Source organism: Gadus chalcogrammus, chromosome 1 (genome assembly GCF_026213295.1).
Source record: "Gadus chalcogrammus isolate NIFS_2021 chromosome 1, NIFS_Gcha_1.0, whole genome shotgun sequence".
In the NCBI taxonomy this organism is placed as follows: domain Eukaryota; kingdom Metazoa; phylum Chordata; class Actinopteri; order Gadiformes; family Gadidae; genus Gadus; species Gadus chalcogrammus.
Genome location: NC_079412.1, coordinates 11,426,398 through 11,446,397, shown reverse-complemented (window position 1 = coordinate 11,446,397; position 20,000 = coordinate 11,426,398). Strand labels below are relative to the sequence as shown.

At 45.8% G+C, this 20,000-nt stretch overlaps 1 protein-coding gene across 2 annotated transcripts in view; it reads right to left on the bottom strand.

Annotated features, from left to right (window-relative positions):
• slc6a17 (solute carrier family 6 member 17) overlaps positions 1 to 8,125 on the bottom strand; it is an 18,197-nt gene extending 10,072 nt beyond the window's left edge. The window contains exons 1-3 of one of the 2 annotated variants that reach the window (XM_056601144.1): positions 8,066 to 8,125; positions 4,552 to 4,972; positions 285 to 442 (exon numbers count right to left, since the gene is read on the bottom strand). In XM_056601144.1, the coding sequence (XP_056457119.1) occupies positions 285 to 442; positions 4,552 to 4,849 (456 nt within the window). In that variant the 5' untranslated portion in view covers positions 4,850 to 4,972; positions 8,066 to 8,125. Of the gene's footprint in view, positions 1 to 284; positions 443 to 4,551; positions 5,035 to 8,065 lie in introns of those variants that run through there. The other variant, XM_056601149.1, reaches the window with a different exon arrangement.
• Between the last annotated feature and the right edge of the window lie 11,875 nt (positions 8,126 to 20,000).

The following is a 20,000-nucleotide window of genomic DNA, read 5'->3' as shown; positions in this document are numbered from 1 at the left end:
TCCATGAATGACATGCATCTAAAAAAATTGCTGTAAATTGCTTTGGATCAAATAGTTTCCTCAACGACTTGATTTCTTCCAGGACATTGCTTGCAGCTGCGTTACGATTAAAAGACAAAGAACATCAACATCATCGACGTTCAGTACTCGCATGTCATCCGCAGGGACTGCGGCGACGACGCGTGTCCTCAGGCCCCCAGCGTGGCCGTGCTGTGAGTGAATGTCACCGCATTGTACTTGACTTAGTCCAGTTGGATCTGAGGAGAGGGAGCGGCAGCACCCACCATGAGGCTGGACACCCCGATGCCCCCCAGCTGGGGGTAGACGTAGTTCCACACGCCGATGCTGCCCCGCCGGATCCTCTGGCCCACCGCCAGCTCCAGGAAGAAGAGCGGGATGCCGATGAGGATGAGGAGGATGAAGTAGGGCACCAGGTACGCACCTGGTGAGGGAGAGCGAGGGAGATAGAGACAGGGAGAGAGAGAGAGAGAGAGAGAGACAGAGAAAGGGAGAGCGAGGGAGATAGAGACAGGGAGAGAGAGAGAGAGAGAGAGAGAGAGAGGGAGAGCGAGGGAGATAGAGACAGGGAGAGAGAGAGACAGAGAGAGAGAGAGAGAGAGGGAGAGCGAGGGAGATAGAGACAGGGAGAGAGAGACAGAGAAAGGGAGAGCGAGGGAGATAGAGACAGGGAGAGAGACAGAGAGAGAGAGAGAGACAGAGAGCGAGGGAGATAGAGACAGGGAGAGAGACACAGACAGAGAGAAAGAGAGAGCGAGAATGAGGGAGATATAGACAGGGAGAGAGAGAGACAGAGAGAAAGAGAAAGGGAAAGCGTTCTCAAAGTTCAAAGTATTTATACGATTTGTCTGAGTTATTGGTTGTAATAGAGCAGATATACTTGTCAATACAATGCCCTATTAAACCCTGCTATGGGGACCAAATGAGCCCAGGATTGTATCTTCTTCTGAGACTGTATTATTGCTGTCCAATTATAATTGCCTTGATGGTATTTATTATCACACCTAGTTGTAAAAGTGTGGTAGGTAGGTTGGGGGTCGAAAAAAGCTAGGAAGCTCAGCATGAGGAAGCAGAAGGGAAGGTATCCATATTTAGCAGAGTACAAACGCACACACTGCTGTAAACGGCACCAGAAGCACCATCAAACGCTCCCAGTCAGAGTCTATTTCTGGGATCAATCTTCTCCATCATGCACCACTCTAGTTTGGCTTTGTTTTCAACCTCTCTCTCTCTCTCTCTCTCTCTCTCTCTCTCTCTCTCGTCTGCATTTCACTATTCATCTTCTCCTCAGTCTTTTCATCCTTAATTTGACACCGCTGTCTGCCACCCAGTCAGCCTTCAATCCCCCACCATTTTGTTTCATGTCTCGTTCTTCTCTTTCACCAGCGAGGGAGAGACGAGCGTCCAGGTGTCAAGCGCCAACCTCTTTGGTCCGAACCGCCTTCTCCGCATCAAGACGGGACATGAAGGAGCAGTGATGTGACATGGACATTCAGAGTTCAAGGGGAGGAGAAGCTGATGGGGTAGACAGCCCCTCTCGTGTCCCTGGTGCTGCTATCTTCAGACTGAATCACTAATCAAAGCCCACTAATTACTGGGGAGAGGGGGGATGTTTGTCTGGGCTGGCACATTCGCTGAGAAGAACCTCTGTGCTTATCAGGTCTTGGAGGAGGACACATGCGAAGGAGCCTCCTCTATGACGTATAATGGCGTTGAAACTTGGGACTTATTTCTAAGCTGGATGCATTTCGTTTAATTTTTTTAAGCGACCTGCACTAATAAATGAACACATTCTATTTCTATCTTCCTGCCTGAATAGATACTGTGTAGAATCCTAACAATCATATCAGCTGGTTATGATACAGAATCAAACAGACCCCTTGTGTCAGCTAGGGGGGGAAATGCATCAGCGAACCCTCTTTTCGACTAAATAAAGCACATCCACACACACAAACACAAAGACCCGCACAAAACATACAAACACACACGTGCACAGTCAGACACACACAGACACACAGATTAATCAAGCTTAGTTATATAAGGCTATTTGAATACTTCATGTGGTGCCCAATACACCTCCCACGTAAAACACGAATACACTGACAATAACCGCTCGGAAATGGAGCCCATTGGTGTTGTCTCTTCCCTCTTCCAAGCCGTAATCACAGCCTCCCACACGCCAGCGACACCACAGTAGTGTGTGCCACCTAGCACACACACAATGCCAGCCAGATAAGCCCTGAGAAAGTCTGCATGTGAAGCAAATACAATTAATACGGCGGCCTCCAGTCAACAATTCATTATCGCCACCAGTGTGTCTGAGAGATCTGTGCCTGCCTCTCCAACAACACCCCGCCCCGCCCACACAACATACACAAACACACGCACACACACACACACACACACACACACACACACACACACACACACACACACACGGACAAACACATTCAATGTGTCCTCTCTCTTCTCCCCTTTGGTTGAACGGGTCTGCCTGGGGCCATCAGACACACTGCTAAGCACTCAGCTCGGAGGGATGCAGTGTGCAAAGGTTTGACTCTGCCCCTTACATGCTGACAAGGGCAGCTGGGCCATTAGATAGCCCGATGGCTCGCCACAGTTCACCCAGGTGGGACGCTCGCAGCCTGGGGGGGCTCAGGTGGGGCATGTGGCGACACGTTCTCTGTTGGCATCGGCAACAGAGAAGATGCACTACAGTACCTGACATTATACAGGGAGTTATCCCATAGCCTTTAGAGGGCTTAGGGGTTGGTCATTTTTTGTATTATTACCCTAGAATTACTAGAATATAACCTTATATTTCAATATTTTTTAAATACTATGAATCTCCAATAGATTCTTTAAGCATGAGCTTGTGTTGAATTATTCAATTTGTGTGGGCGTACAATCTTCTATCCTCATTTCAAATTGCTGCTGCGTATCGGAGGCACCCTGCATAACATGAAAGCCCTCCCATTGTGAACGTTTACGTGTTACATCCAGCCTGAGTCTCGGGTTGACTGTCGGGGCGATGTTCAACGGAGGAGAAAAAGAGCTGCGGAGCGTTCGTTCATAAACAAGACGATGTCATGGTGGCGTGGCGTGCACAGGTGACAGTGAGACCGTTTCCCCCTGGTGTGACACTCAAGCACGCTGTTTACGAGTTGGGAGAGACCCTGCAGGTGACACACACACACTCACACACATACTCAGTCAGACACTCACTGGGTAATAAATGCACAAGCAAATCGACAAACAGAGGCAGCTTCAGGGCAAAACTGAGTTGCCTCTACAACAGCTGCATCCGTTGATTGAGAGAAAAGCGTCCCCAGGCCTTTGTGATCTAGATGATTGTGTTTGGCATTTAGGAATTGAGAACTGAATTAGTTGGAATTGAGGTTGCTGTTTTCTGTTATGTGATCCAAATACAATGTTCAGGAGATAGAGTAGAATGCAATTAAAGGGCTGGTTGAATCTGATCACTTTGATTCACTTACATTTGGTCAAAGCTTTTTTGTTCAGGCATCATGCAAAAAAACAACACTAATCGTTGATAAGCTTAAGGTATGCCGCAAAAGATTTCTGCCCACTCCTACATTCAGTCTAACAGATGGTGGTATAATGTTTATAATTCTGTCTCTGCCGGACTTTAGGCTCTGAATACAGGTTACATTCTTCATTAGTTGGCAGCATTACAAGGTAGAATTTGTCTGGCATTGAACCGAACTCTTAAAAAGTGTAACCCCTTGTGCTTTCCAAAAGATATAATCTAATACATAATACACCATTGGCTCCCAGTCACCTACAGGGTCGATAGCAAAGTCCTCCTCCTGACCAAAGATCCAGGGACCTCAGTGACCTCATCATCACCCCCCCCCCCCCACACACACACACACACACACACACACACACACACACACACACACACACACACACACACACACACACACACACACACACACACACACACACACACACACACACACACACACACACACACACACACACACACACACACACACACACACACACGCACATCTCCTGACTGCTCTTCCTCCCCACGCCTCTGGAACTCCCTCCGGTACTATCTCAGAACAACCTCCTCTGTCAAGGTTTAAAAAACCGTATTTATCGGTAGGCCTTCTTTCAAGCTGCCCACCCTTGTTGTATTACACCAATTTCAAATACCAGAAAATTATGCATTCAATATAATAGATTACCTTTCATTGGCAATTATAGTATTTAACCTGTAGGGTAGGATTTGTTGTTATTATTACTATCAGTAAAATAAATTTGAATGAGAAAATGATATTAAAACCTTTGCCAATAATCAATGCGTCAACATGTTTCAGAGAACCAGAAGCCAGAGCTAGCCACACATCTACCCCAAACCAAAGCTACAAGACACAAAGATCCTTTGAATATGATAATAACTCTGAAAACGAAAAACCATCTACAGAACCCACCATGGCCCTGTCACTGTACTGCACCCCCCCCCCCCCCTCGCCCCGGTCCAACCTTAGCAGCACCTACCTCCGCCGTTCTTCTGACACAGGTAGGGGAACCTCCACACATTCCCCAGGCCCACGGAGAAGCCCACCTGGGCCAGGATGTACTCCAGCTTGTTGTTCCAGGACGGCCGCCCGTCCTCCCCGTCTGCGTCGGGGGAGGGCAGCAGGCCCTTCCCCGGCGCCGTGGCCCCGGGGCTCAGGCCCATGCTCATCTGACTGCTCTTGTAGTCCATGGGCTGCTCCAGCGCCAGCAGGTCCGCCACGGACTCCGTGACGGCCTCCTTGCTGGGCGCGAGGGTGACCTTGCTGTTCTTGGGCATGGTGGTGGTGCTGGGGTCGGGGGGTGTTGGCAGAGGAGCTCCTGGTCGTGGTGGAGGTGAGAGAGGGGAGCAGAGGGGACGTCGAGGGGCCTGGGGGAGGAGAGTGTTCTGATGATCCTGAACCTGTCAGACAGAAAGAGGAACGCTTTGTGTTAGCCTTTAGAGAAGCTCATAAGCAGGGTTTTACTGACTCAGACTCACCTGCAACCCCCATTGTAATGTAACATCCAGTAAGTTAATAGAAGCCTTATGAATATGGGGTAACAATTAAAAGAGAACCCATTCGAACATGATTTTGCAAATGATTGAATGATTGACACATTCAACCTTTTAAGCTCTGCAACCTTTAATTTGTTAAAGTAATGCGTAGTTTGTGTTTAACCGCTTGGACCATAATAAACACTGCTACGTGAGCTCTGGTGCTTTCACTCTAATGCAACTCGTAAACCACACCTTATTTAATTAGATAAAGACGAGTAAATACTCTTATGTGCATATGTGGGTAACAAAATAGGTCAAAATGGAAAGTAACCCCTGTGTTAGTTATTTCAGCGCTGCACTTAGTGGTGGGAGAAATGAAAGAGAGATTATGTTACCAAACATATTTGGTCGGTCTCTCACATCATAGCCCGGTTGGGTCATGTGCACTTTGGTAATCACATGAACAGCAGACCTCGTCTTGTGTTGCTACTGGTCTCAAGACTCTGTTGAACACAGTCACACTAAAACTGTTATCCTAGTTTCCATGTCAAGTTGATACTTAATTCTTATTTTTTTTCCATCCGTCAAACACACAGCCAGCTATTTGCAGGATGACGTTTTCAAAATGAAACAGCACCAGGGTGCATTTCTCTCGAATCAGCTTCATGATGTGGTACTTAGTGGATAGAGAGAGTGTTCTGCTTTATTAATCAGTGCGTGATTCTGTTCTTCCAACAGGGCTCTTGGTGTTAACATTCCTACGTTTAACACACTGCTTCGACCCAGCTGGACGGCTCACAACCACGGCAGAGAGAGGAGAGGCTCCATCACTCCATAATAATAAGGACCTTACTGCTTCTGTTAAAAATAACATTGAGTTTGCAAGACATTAGACATTAATGTTGAATAGCAACTGCAAATTCAAACAACACAAAACAAGATGATGAGGAGAAGAAGAAATGTACGTGGCTAAATTGTTAAATAATTGGGAGGGAAGTGGGAAAGCTGTGTAAACCCCGGCTCATCAGAGCGGCATGAGGATGGGGGTACAGTCCTAGACGCTGGTAACAGGTGGAGCATGAGGCTGAGCCGGGACTGAACACACAGACGTTGGAACCGAGCCAAAGGCTATGCCAGAGGATGGCTGTGGCAGAATGATCGTGATTTTATTTAAATAACATTGATGAGTATTTGACAGGTATTTGCAGGCAAGTCCCATTTAACTACTGCAAGGAAGGCAAAGGAAAATATATGATCCACAACGACAACCAAACCTACAATACACTGGTATAAATCGTTATTCTTAAATGATACATCCACAATATTTCCTTACACATTTTTTAATTAGATATATATTTTTTCTTTTTTTGTTCTTACAACGTATGTTTTTTAAAAACGGTTGACATTTTGTCCACACCTTTCATCAGTCACCCGATGCTCACAGCCGGTCCTCACGCCAGCACAGTGACCTTTCCACCACTATCAACACCAAGCACTCCTACCGCAAATCAATAGTCCACAAGCCACGGGCTGAGGTTCCCCAGCTATGTAATTAACCTTTTCGAAAATAACAATATTACAAAAAAATATAAAAAATAAGTAAATGTGTAAGTATGCAAATGCAACTCATAAAGACAAGCATGCTTTGTTATAATACATTTATAGAGTATCTTTCTGATTAGGCCTATTTTTTGTATTGCCCATGACGCCGGAGAATTTGCTGGTCATGGCTGTTCTTTGGACCTCCTGGCTGAAGTGATTTTCGGGCACAGAGACCTGACACTCAACCACAGACTAAAACAGAACGGAGCAGTTGTGGTCTGACTCCCTTCGCCTTGGCCCTTAAAGTCACAATCTGAACTGTCCAGGGAAACGGTGGAAGAGAGTAGTACCCTCATGAATATGAACGGCTATGATCTATACAAACATACTATAGCATTGCTTATATTCAATCTTATTGTGATGATGCATAACAGCTGCACAGTAAAGGCCAGTTCTTATGCAATGCGGTCCTTCCAGCAGAAGCAGCACCTTTATCTCAACCACCCACATGCGCTCCATCCTCCCATGTTGTATAGGATGGATTAAAACACAGAGCAGAGGTTTCTCTGTGTCAGCCACTACGATATGCTCCACTTATTTTTCCTAGTCCGGTTGCTAAGCGATGGCTCTCCTCGTGAAACTAAAATCCCATCCCTGCAGCCTGAGTGAGAATACAATCTCTACATTCACCGTCTCTGCTGGACAGACCCACTCCCCGAAGGACCTCCATACACACAACACCGGGCTCGTGTGGAGGCAGGTAAACAATGGCGCGAGCAGGTGTGTGTGTGTGTGTGATTTAGGAGCTGCTTTATGGCGGGTCAAAGAGCTGTCACGAATCACGATCATCAGTGATCCGCAGCATCATTGATGAACAACATTGTGAGCTATTTGCAAACATGATGTACCTTGCACCCTTTCACCTGGTTTGAGTGGACCCCCCCCCCCCCCCCAATACACACACACACACACACACCGAAAATGGGACAATTCAAAATGGCACTTCTCTCAGTCCGGTCCAGACGTTTTGTATTCTATAGGCTATCGCCGCACGGACGCAGATATCGCCGATATCGCTGGCCAGTCCTGTAGATCGATTACCAATGTGTGCATAACCTAGAACACCTAGTCAAGGTCAATGCACGCACCTCATCAAGTATAATGAGCGGGATGCGATTCATTAGTAAGTCGCTGGGATAGGCTATACCAATAAAGACTCGTTGGGTTGTCGTTTCGGATTATATTAGGATTTGGCGCGACAGCGATCTACAAGATGTTGCCTATTATTTAACATAGCGAACACGCGTCCAGCTTGTCAAACACGTTCCGAACAGCATCTCCCCGTCAGCCCCAGAATGTTGCCTAACGAATTTGAAGTTGAATCGAAATGAAAAGGTAATTGGCACAGGCTAAATCCTCGCTGCAGCCCCCTATTCCTCATGTCCTGTTAGAAAATGAGTAAATATGTCTCACCTGTATGCCGGGAGGTTGAGATTCACCCCAGCAGCGAGGCGGCTATCCACAGAAGTAAGGCTCTCTACTCAGGCACTATGCAGAAGCATCCCTGCGCGCGAACACACGCGGAATCACAGGAAATCAAGCAGAGACAGTGCGTATAATCATGACGCAGAAACTCCCCGGCCGGTACAAACGGTTTCAATAACGTCTTTTATTTTTTTACTTTTTGGCGATGAAAATAACGATCTCTGTAAATACATAAGCACTTCTGACCTCTTCTGTTGTTTTACACGCTGACAAGCCTGAATACACCTCTGGTTTCCACGTGGTTATGCTTTTGTTTTGGGCTAATGGAGGCCCCCCCCCATGGGTGCGAAAATTACTATGGCGAAGTCACGACCCGGTCTGACGCAGGTTTGAGTCATCCAGTGTCGCGTACGTCAGCAGCGGTACTCAGGGTCCAAAACATCTGAAGCGTTCCCAGGACAATATGCTAATGAATTTACAGGTCGTCTTATCCAGGTAGAATCAGTTGTTAGTCAAATTAATGAAGACCCCACTTGCTTTCCATTCATAATAATAAAATTGGTTTGGACTATATTTTGGGCATGAATCTGTATTATACTTAATTATAGGCCTATTATAAAGATAATTTAAGGTATTTTATGCAACATTTTCGCAATAAAACATCTTCAAAGGACTTTAAGGGTGTTATATATTTGGTTGAGGTGTGTAGTTAAGTTATCGAAATGTTTTAACCCGGGCAACGTTCATTTGCTTTTCATCGTATCGGATATGGGAAGTTGACAGTGGCGTAAATAGAACATGAAGGCCCCCTGCAATGCTTGTTGTTATGGCCCCCCTGTTCGACAGATAAGATTCCGTGTCTCTCAAAGGAATAATCGAAGTGTTACGTTGCCCTGCGATTGCAGACATATAATTTTGTCTGGAGTTTTGAGAGATTTTATTAGATGGGGTTTTCGATACAACCAATTGGCTTGGGTTTGCGAGTGATCGGTCTGGCTGAGGTTTTCGAGTGATCGGACTGGCTGAGGTTTTCGAGTGATCTGACAATTGTTCACCTATTGTGTAGAAATATTGAGAGGGATGCTGCTGCCCGATGGCTTTGCTCAGAACCCCTGTCTCTGCAGGATCCATCCCATGCTACCTCACAACATCAACTAAGGCTTTTTTATTGTTTTGATTGAGAGACACCTAGTGTACCGTTGAAGGTTATCAGCATGGATGTTGTGGATGCCATAGTTCTTTTTGAATGTTGGAATAAATAATAGACTAAAACTATGACTAAGAATCTAGATAGTAACAGGAAAATTGTGTCACTGGAAATGGCAAAACAAATCGAATCAAAATCTAATCTAATCAACATATGAAACAAAAAGTACAAAACATCAGGACTAGTATTTATCTTGACATAATACTTTTTTCATTTGGCCAACCTCTCGCAACAACTACACCCTTTGTGTCCATCCAACAAGTCTAGAAAGTCAATCTGCAGCAGTCCTCCAGAAAGCTATTATAATTAACGGATTACCTCTAATGGATTTGAAACAAACGCAAAGATATGGCCCATGCATTGCTTTTTTTTCCACACAAAATGTCAAACCCTAGCTTTCTATTGGTTTGAGTGTGAAGCTGTGTTAACAAACCCACTGTTTACTTATTTTTCTGTGAATGCCTCTCCCTGATCTATTATGTGTTCTTAAAGCACACACACACACACACACACATGCACACACACACACACACACACACACACACACACACACGCACACACACGCACACACACAAACACACACACACACACACACACACACACACACACACACACACACACACACACACACACACACACACACACACACACACACACACGCACACAGACACACACACACACGCACACAGACACACACACAGATACATACCCAGGAACACCCACAGGCACACGCACGCACACACAGGAGCACTGTGTGTCGTGTGACGATATGAATGCACAATCAGACGCTGTCTCCCCACATTCTTCGCTCATGTGACTCACTTTTCCAAAGGCTGACTGCTGGGATCAGTTGCCATGGCAACCACTGGTCACATGACGGTTACTCATGTTTTAAGTCCAAGCCTCCCAACACCCCCCCCCCCCCCCCCCCTGTCTAAACACACACCTTACCCTTTTATTTATCCTATAGCGCTGTGTAGCGCTGCAGTGAATAGGTGAGTGTGGTCAGGGTAGTCATGATGCGGAGGGCGCTTGCCGTGGCTCGGTGAGATGAGCTTCATCGTCAGCAGTGGGTTTCCTTCAACCTATCAGCACCTCATTGTAGTTCATTGAGCCTTTCTGTTACGCAAGCAGGGGATAAAACGTTTCTGCCTCCAGCCATACCGGCCAGTCAACCGCAGTATGAATCACCTGACGCCGGAAGTGAGAGATCACAATTCATCATTCTCCCAGAGAAACATCCTCTACGCAGCGGACAGGGACTGTAAGGATTCCAGACCATTGGAAGAGAAAGAACGTTGACACAAGACATTCACATCACTTGACATGCCCCCACTCACTGCCTCACTGCCCCCCTATGTAATATATATATATATATATATATATATATATATAACAGGGAGAGGGCACAGAGGCAGCAGCCGCAAGGGGCGCATTATTTTTGTTTTGTTAGGGATTTATTGCACCGAAGAAACATACAGTTGGCCTATTTGCACGAGTGGATGAAGATTTCAGAAAAGGAAGTGTATTTCTACAGTGGCCGACCTGCAAGGTGTTGATTTTAAATGTTCTAACTTTAACTTTTAACCTTTTTTTACTGGCTGAGAATCACGCACTAAGAGATACCCACTTCCGGCGACATCATTGGTTGCAGACAGTAGATATAAAATAATATTGGAGCAAACTGCTTAAATGGGAAAGTTAATTTGATCTTTCAGATGTTGCAATATCAAGGCAGACTGTGGATGTCGATGTTAATACCAAATAGGTGTTGTTGTCACAGTCTGGCACCATGTCATCTTTTCTGGTTGTGGTGAGTGAGGTCCCCCCCTTCACTGTAAAGCGTCTTTGAGTGTCTAGAATAGCGCTATATAAATTCAATCAATTATTATTATTTTCTCCCCATTTTTTTGTCTTTTTTCCACCTCATTAGTTCATGGTTTTCACCTGTGATTTAACTTATTTATTTCAGGCCCTTCCATGTGCCCTTGTTCAGAATTTTGTCTTCAGTTGTGGTAGCTCGATGTCAATATAGTCTTGATGTAATATCAAATCCTGTTCTCCTTTAAACCCAGTTTTCAAATTTGTTTATTCTCACTCAGTTTTCCCCTAATTTCCAGTTGTTTGTTTTTCCCATTCTTTGATCGGGTGTTTGTTTGTTGCATTTTTTAAACTGTGGCTGTTTGTGTAACTGTGGTTTCCGTTACATTTATTAAAGCCTTTTTTTGTCACCTCTGAGTGTGCGTCTGTGTTTGGGTCCTTTCCAAAGGGTTCCTGCTGTCCTACTGGGCCGTGTTCTTGTAAGTTATGGTGTGTCCCAAATGCCTCGTAGACCACTCGCACGAGTTGCAAGTGGGGAAATCTCCCATATTTCTTCCGGCATTTCACGGAGGAAGTTCTGAGAGTATACCGAGTTCAGTGAGGCTGACCCAACAACAAAAATGGCTTTTTCTTAGTATTTTTACTAGGTGGTCAATTGAATGTTGCTCTTACATTGGGGCTTTATTCCGGTCCCCAATTCATGCATAGCACAGTCTTGCTGTGCGTGCAATACAAAGTTGTGTTGTTTGTTTTCGAGCTGGTTTGCTAAAGAGGCAAACGTAGACAACAATAACAACGACTAGCCAATGACAAATGTGAACACTATAGTGCTGAAAGCCAGGAACTGGAACACACCAGTATACCTGGCTGCAGGATCAATGCTGGGACAATGGCGTTCCTCCTACCCCCCCCTCTCCGATGAAAACATGGTACAGTCTCAACTCCCATTAATGTCCCCCCCCCCCCCCCATCCTCCCCAGGGCAAGAGACTGGAAAAGAAGCTGTGACACGAAGGTTAATACCTCTGTGGTTTCCTCCTGTTTCTCCAGTGTATGAATAGAGGCAGGCCGTGACGCTGGGGTAGACACACACCACACACACACACACACACACACACACACACACACACACACACACACACACACACACACACACACACACACACACACACACACACACACACACACACACACACACACACACACCACACACACACACACCCGCACACACACACACACACACACACACACACACACACACACACACACACACACACACACACACACACACACACACACACACACACACACACACACACACACACACACACACACACACACACCAGGGACTCCTTCACTCTGTACTCACACATAACTACCATGTTCCACTTGCCTGCTCACCGCCCAGGACCCAATCACCAGGGACAATGCTCATTTAAATGTTATTCCAAAGGTTTGGTTGTAATCCCACCAGCTCTGTTATGGCACACATTACACTTCTAACCTTCTTTAGAAGGAGGCATCCCTTCTGTGCATTCCTTCTCTAGATTTTGTTAATCAAATGGGTTTTGTCTGTCCCTTTGGGGGCTAGGGTAAGGGGGTGTTAGATATATGTGACTTATGAGACCAGTTGTCACAGGTACAGTCTAAAGGGCTTTATTGGTCACATATTTAGAATTTGTACTATATGTTTAGTACAAATTCCATTTTCCTGACTTCTTCTGCTCCACATGGAATACACTTGTACATCAAACTACCGTTTCCCGTAGAGCCCTCAGACTGTTCCTCACTCAACAACACGACATCATGAACGGAGGTCACACTTTGGTAACCTATGTAATAGTAAAAACAGACACAAATAAATGTATTCTTATTTAATACGCAGAGACATCGCAGAGAAAATATATTTATGCTTGAGCAAAAGTTTTGAAAAAAAAGAACGTAAACGGTAAACGTTGACTGTGGCCGTGCTCCAACGCCCAAGGCGAGACAGTGGTTTGTGATTCAACCCCCAGCTCTCAGCCGGCTCCCATTTTATCAGCCAATCTCTCTGTTGTGGTGATAAGGAGCCCCATTAGGCCCCGATCCCTGACACTCAGAGTCATCGCCGAAGGCATTAGCTGTTAAAAGAGCATTGACACCAGCGCCAAGCAGAAGCCAGCCGGCACTAATCGATTGACCACCGGCCACAGCATTGTGCCACTCTGAGGCCAAATCCTGTCTTACATGAGCACTTGGGTGGTCATAAAGTGGAGAAAAGAACAACAAGCCAGTAAAAGATAACTCTTTTACCCCTCAAGTGGGTTGCTACTGACGTTGGACATAGGATAAACGTCTAAGAAACACATAACAAACATAACACATAACAACTAACCAACAAGAAGATTCATCATTTGTCTTATCTAAGTCTTCCTCCTTGACATTTATTGATCCTGCTTTTACCAGATTTTTTTAACTAAATGACAACAATTTGCGTGCGGTTGTGAAGCTCAGTCCACTGCTGTCCCATGTATTGAAACGACAAGACAACAGAGGGAGGCTATTTCTTATCTCTCAGATTTATTATCTCTTTGGATCCCCGTCTAATGCAAATGCAGAGAGCCCTTAAATCCTGCATCTTTATGATGAATATAGCCTTTCCACTGAGTGTGTGTATGTTTGTGTGTACGAGCGTGTGTATCGAATTTCCCCCTGGGGATCAATAAAGTATTTCTAATCTATCTATCTATCTATCTATCTTTCTATTTAGCTTTTCGAATGCGTGCATGGGTATGTGTGTGTGTGTGCGTGGGTGTGTATGTGTGTGTGTGTGTGTGCGTGGGTGTGTATGTGTGTGTGTGTGTGTGTGTGTGTGTGTGTGTGTGTGTGTGTGTGTGTGTGTGTGTGTGTGTGTGTGTGTGTGTGTGTGTGTGTGTGTTGTGTTAGGAGGATTGTTCAGTTAAGAGACAGAGAGACAGAGAGACAGAGATAGACAGACAGACAGATGGGTTAAACAGAGGGAGACAGGAGAGAGAGGCGTGTGTGCGTGTGTGTGTGTGTGTGTGTGTGTGTGTGTGTGTGTGTGTGTGTGTGTGTGTGTGTGTGTGTGTGTGTGTGTGTGTGTGTGTGTGTGTGTGTGTGTGTGTGTGTGTGTGTGTGAAGGTGTGTGTGTGTGTGTGCGGGTGTGCGTGTGTGTGTGTGTGTGTGTGTGTGTGTGTGTGTGTATGTGTGTGTGTGTGTGTGTGTGTGTAGGTGTGTGCGTGTGTGCGGGTGTGCGTGTGTGCGTGTGTGCGCGTGTGCGCGTGTGCGCGCGTGCGCGCGTGTGCGTGTGTGTGTGTGTGTGTGTGTGTGTGTGTGTGTGTGTGTGTGTGCGAGTGTGCCTGTCTTCACACTACACAAACACACACTGTCAGCACTGGTTGGGTGGACATCAGGAGGAGAAGACAGCAGCTGTCTACTACAGCCTCATCATTCGTAGACATAGCTTCCTCTAGAAACCGTTCCATATTCTAGAGAGACAGCCAGGCAGTATTCCAAAGAGAAGAACTAGTGTGGTTATGCTCAGGTTCAAGGTGTTCTGATCTTCTTAGATGTTATTCACAATAACCCTTCCATGGAAGAGAGATTCAACCACTTTTTTCTGTTGTTGGATCAGGAAAATGTTTATCAATTGTTCATTTAATCAGCTGTCACATTATCAAGTGTTGTCGACAATGAGAGTAGTCCAGCCATCTAGGGAGCTATGGAGCGAGCTCATTGGCCGGCATTATGTTCGCTCTGCTCGCCAGAGGACCAGATGGTCATCTCAACCCATGCTGTTCAATACTGTAGAAAAACACACAATCAATAGGCTATTATTTTGTTGAGCGCTGTTTGTCCATCGTCATAGTGCATAATCAGAAGCAATTGTTATGTGCATGTTGGTATTAATGGGCGAGAGGTCGAGTCATTATGCTCCGTTGGAGATGAAGGCAAACACTGAAGCAAAGGGCTGTGTTTGTGATCAGAGAATCTAAAGAGCTAAGTGGTTCGATAATGCATATTACTGTGAAATGTTCAGCACAAACAGTCCAGTAATGTTTTCCACAATATACCTTTTAATAGAGCGAACAACAGTTTGGATCTGGAAGTAAAAATCCCAGTCATTATCTCCATAGAGGCTTTGATTAAAAGTCATTATGTCGTAACCATCCAAAATATACTTACCATGCGCCGCTATATCGTGAAACTATGGTATATGCTCCTGTAGAAGCCAGTTAAAGACGTAAACTTGTAGTTTTTTGAAAAAAAACGTTTTATTTGTGATGTCATTTGAATCAACCTACTAATATACCCCCCACAATCCTAAAGTTTAACACATCGTCTTTGACTGTTGCAAAGAATAAATGTCACAACTTGAATTAACAATATAAACAATTAAAAATTTACAAAGGTTATAAGATGCAAGAAATGTGCTTAACGATTGGGATGTAACCATTGCAAAAATGTGTGCCATGGTTTATGGGATGAGTAGTTCCTTCCCTCTTCACAAAAAAAGATGTACAAAGTCTTGTACCTTTGCCTTTTCTTCCATTCTCGAAATTATTTTTTGCCCCGAATCAAATGATTTTGAAAATGAATGAAAAACCAAACCATCTAGAACAGGATTAATTCCAAACGATGCAAGTTGACATTCCACGTGTTATACAATTAACTCCATCAATTCGCTCTGTGAGTTGCTGTTTTTCCCTTCCTTCAGTCTTTTTTTTCCTGCATTACTTTTGCACAAAATGGTTGTGATGTTGCGATGCCACCCAAACTCAATGTGGTGTGTGAACCATGCTCCACAAAACCTGTTCCCTGAAGTGTAAAGCTGACTTATACAAAGTGACTGCTGGCAGGAGGGCATTGGACGGCTTAGAGGGGCAAAGTATTCACCGACTTTGTAGCATAACAATAACATGCTTGTACCCTTGCTGCAAGCCACTTATCCTCCTGTCAACTGAGATATGTTTTTTTCTAGAACAAAGGCTGGGTAAAACAACAAGACCTAACGGAAGATACATCATCAGTCCCACAGTAAAAGTAGCTCACTGAGTTTATTCTGTAATTAAGGTTAACTAGCTGAAAATTCAGTAATCAGTAATAATATTTTTTTTTCTTCGCTGCCACAGCCCTTTCTCCATCCACTTCATCCTCTGTTCATCATTCACTTAACACATAGCAGAACGTGCTCCATCCCCTCCCGATGAAGTCCAGATTGTGGTGAGTTTGATATTGGTATGCCCTCTGCTGGTTCGAATTGTAGTATCGTAACACGCAGCAGACAGCATCATTTAAATGATGTACTTTTCCAGCATACGTTCCAGATCCTAATGTTTCAGGGTGGATGAGCTAAACATTTCCCATATAAATGTAGAGCTTTTTGCATTTTACTTAAAATTTCCTTTAATCCATGGTGGTCATAGTAGCCAATCAACCATTCCATTTTGGTGTGTGTGTGTGTGTGTGTGTGTGTGTGTGTGTGTGTGTGTGTGTGTGTGTGTGTGTGTGTGTGTGTGTGTGTGTGTGTGTGTGTGTGTGTGTGTGTGTGTGTGTGTGTGTGTGTGTGTGTGTGAGTGTGTGTGTGTGTGTCTGTGTGAGTGTGTGTGCTTGTGATTAGCATGGTAATCCTGTCACTCAGTCCTGCTGGCGACACCGGCTGCTGAGCTTTCTCGCAAGAGCCTGGACTTCAGCACCATCTGGGCTGCAAGAGAAGGATGGACGAATAGAAAGGGACAAAGACAGAGAGATGGAGACGGAAAGAGAGAGAGTGGGAGACAGACGCATGGAAGGTCACACAGGCAACTTCACTGTATGCAGGCCGTGTGTTCGAGCCTTGTCTGTCGTCATTTGCATGCATGTGCCTGCATGGAGCTCTCAAATGTTGTATTTGAATGTCACACACACACACACACACACACGCACACACACACACACACACACACACACACGCACACACGCACACACGCACACACGCACACACACACACACACACACACACACACACACACACACACACACACACACACACACACACACACACACACACACACACACACACACACACACACACACACACACACACACACACAGCACATACTCTACCTGAGTCATGGGTGCAGCATGTTCTTTGAAAGCATTGTTCTGCTGATTCAAGCGTTTCTCAACGCGGTTGGACCAGCCGCTGAACAGGAGGTCTCCGGGACGCCTGGAGGCTCAGGGAGCGGCCCGGAGACCTGCCCCTCGCCGCGGCCCTGTCCCCCGGCCACACTCAGATTCATGGCTTCATCGGTAACAAGGCCGGCCGCCACAGTCGTGAATCATTTCAGAAGCTGCTCTTAGACGCCCTCATGTGGAGTTTGGCCGCGTGCCAACAGCTCTGTCTGTCTGTATGTTTCCCCTCCCCCTCTCCCTCGCTCTCTTCCTCTCTCACTCTCCGTAACTTTTGCAGTCTCTCACTCCCTCTCTTTCGGTCTATTTCCACCTCCCCTCTCTCACTCTTTCTTTCCATTCTCTCTCACCCACCCTGTGTCTTTCTCTCTCACTCTCCTACCGGCTCTCTGTGTCTCTCTCTCCCTCTATCGATTTTATAAATGACCAGTGCTCCGCCATCACACACGCCTCCCTCCCTCCTCACTTCTCTCCTTCTGATTTATTCTCTCGATTCTCTCCCACCCCGATGGCCTATCGATTCAGAGTGCGACGATCAGTCGCCTGATGTCTTGTTCTATCATCGCGCTGCCTGCTTCAATACTAGCCCTTCCCCTCTCTGCTACTCTATTCAATACTAGCCGATCGCCTATCTGCTGCTGTCTTCAATACTAGCCCATCGCCACACTGCTGCTGTCTTCAGTACTAGCCCATCGCCACACTGCTGCTGTCTTCAATACTAGACCATCGCCACACTGCTGCTGTCTTCAATACTAGACCATCGCCACACTGCTGCTGTCTTCAATACTAGACCATCGCCACACTGCTGCTGTCTTCAATACTAGACCATCGCCACACTGCTGCTGTCTTCAATACTAGCCCATCACCTCTCTATGCTGTCCTGAATACTAGCCCATCTTCTCTTTGGTGCTGTCTTCGATACAAGTCCATTACCTGCTTGCTGCCATGCAGGAAGAGAAAGCCCCCTGCAAGACACATATTAAAACACATTTCACACGGGCCTCCTTTTCAAGCTGACAGTTCAAATGACTCGCTGGGCGCTCCGTCATCCAGCCACGGAGCGGAGGACTGGAAGGTCAGCGCAATCTCGCCTGAGTTAGAAGCAGCCTTCACGGCCATGACAAGTGGCAACAGTCTACCATTACAACCCCCCCCCCAAACACCCAGCGCCGAGTTTAAATGACCCGGTCAGTCAATCACATGGCTACAGTCGCAGCTCCATAAATACTGCCCCGGGCTCTCGGGCCTCGGCGGCCATTAAGGAGCACGGCCGTTGCCATATATTCAAAGCGGCGCTCCTTTGTCTACTGAAGTACAACAAGGCAACAGTGACTCCCGCGCTCGGCCTCAGACGGTCGAGAAAACAAATGCTTACCATAAGAGGCTGGTGGGTAATAGACAGTATTTCACCAGCTCCACGCAGCTCAGCTCCTGCAGGGGTTGTGGGGGGTGGGGGCGGGGGAATCAAAGCTGGTTTCCATGCATTGAAGTCACATATGTGGCAGGCCGTATTTCTCCTCTCGATAAAGCTGTAGTCGTGTCGCCGTGGTGCCAGGGCGTAGCGGTGACCCCTGGGTGACTCGGGGGGGGGGCAGGGGGGGGCAGGGGGAGGTCAGGCTCAAACTGCATGAGGTGTCGGTGATGCATGGGACGCCGCTCCACACGTTGTCTTACAGTGCAGAGTACTGGAGGGCAGAGGGTATGCTGAATATGCTTCTCTGCAGGGAATTTTGAGACGTTTCTCGATGGCATATCGGTGTTAGTGATAATCACAGGGAAGTAACAACACAACACAGCTGAGAAGCTGTTACAGCAGTATGCAAGCTGCAGTGATACAAATACATGGCCTGAGCGCATCAACATGGACTGCTTTCACATGACTTAACGAATGATCTCCACTAGAGGGTGTAAAGAGTAGCCTATATGTGGTACATGTGAATCCATCATCCATACAGAATTGATGCTGCACTTATATTGGCATGTATTGTAGAATTAGAAGATTTGATAGTCAGAGGTATCTAACCCTAACCCTGAATAATTGAAATGGGGAAGGGCCTTTCAAATATTCTGCACAGTACTTTGAAATTGGCCTGCAGTCTAAAGAATGTTTAACGGCAATAACATGAAACAACCACATACAAAAACAGATCCAAAACCGATAAGAAAAACACCTAAATGCAACTGTTACAGATTATAACCCAGCACTGAAATATGCTCCCCAAACTAAACATTTCCTGGGTTCCAGGAGTAAAGTTGGACACAACACATTTCATTCAGGGTCTTTCTGTCAAAATGATTTTTTGCCAAGGTCATCAACAACTGCTCTCAAGAAGAAAACTGCTTTTAGTCACAAAATACTTTCAAACATCTGTATTGACTTTTATTAAGTTTTGACAGAATAAACTACAATCAACAGAATGAACACACAAAATAAGCTTTTCTTATGCATAAATATCAATAAAATAGAAGCATATAAAAAACATGATGAGACAATGCTTGCATGCCCACCAACTGTGAAACCTCAAAAGGCCTGGGCCCTCAGTTTGATGCACAGAAAGGTCAAAGCGTTGTCTGTTCCATGGTGGAGGTCAAAGGTAAGGCTGTGACCTGCTGAAGCCAACATGGCCTTGTTAATAAAACAATAAACATCAGTCGATTCTCAATAACCCCCCTAGCCAGTTTCATCACCGTTCTGAAACATTCTGGGACTCCACTCCTAAATTAT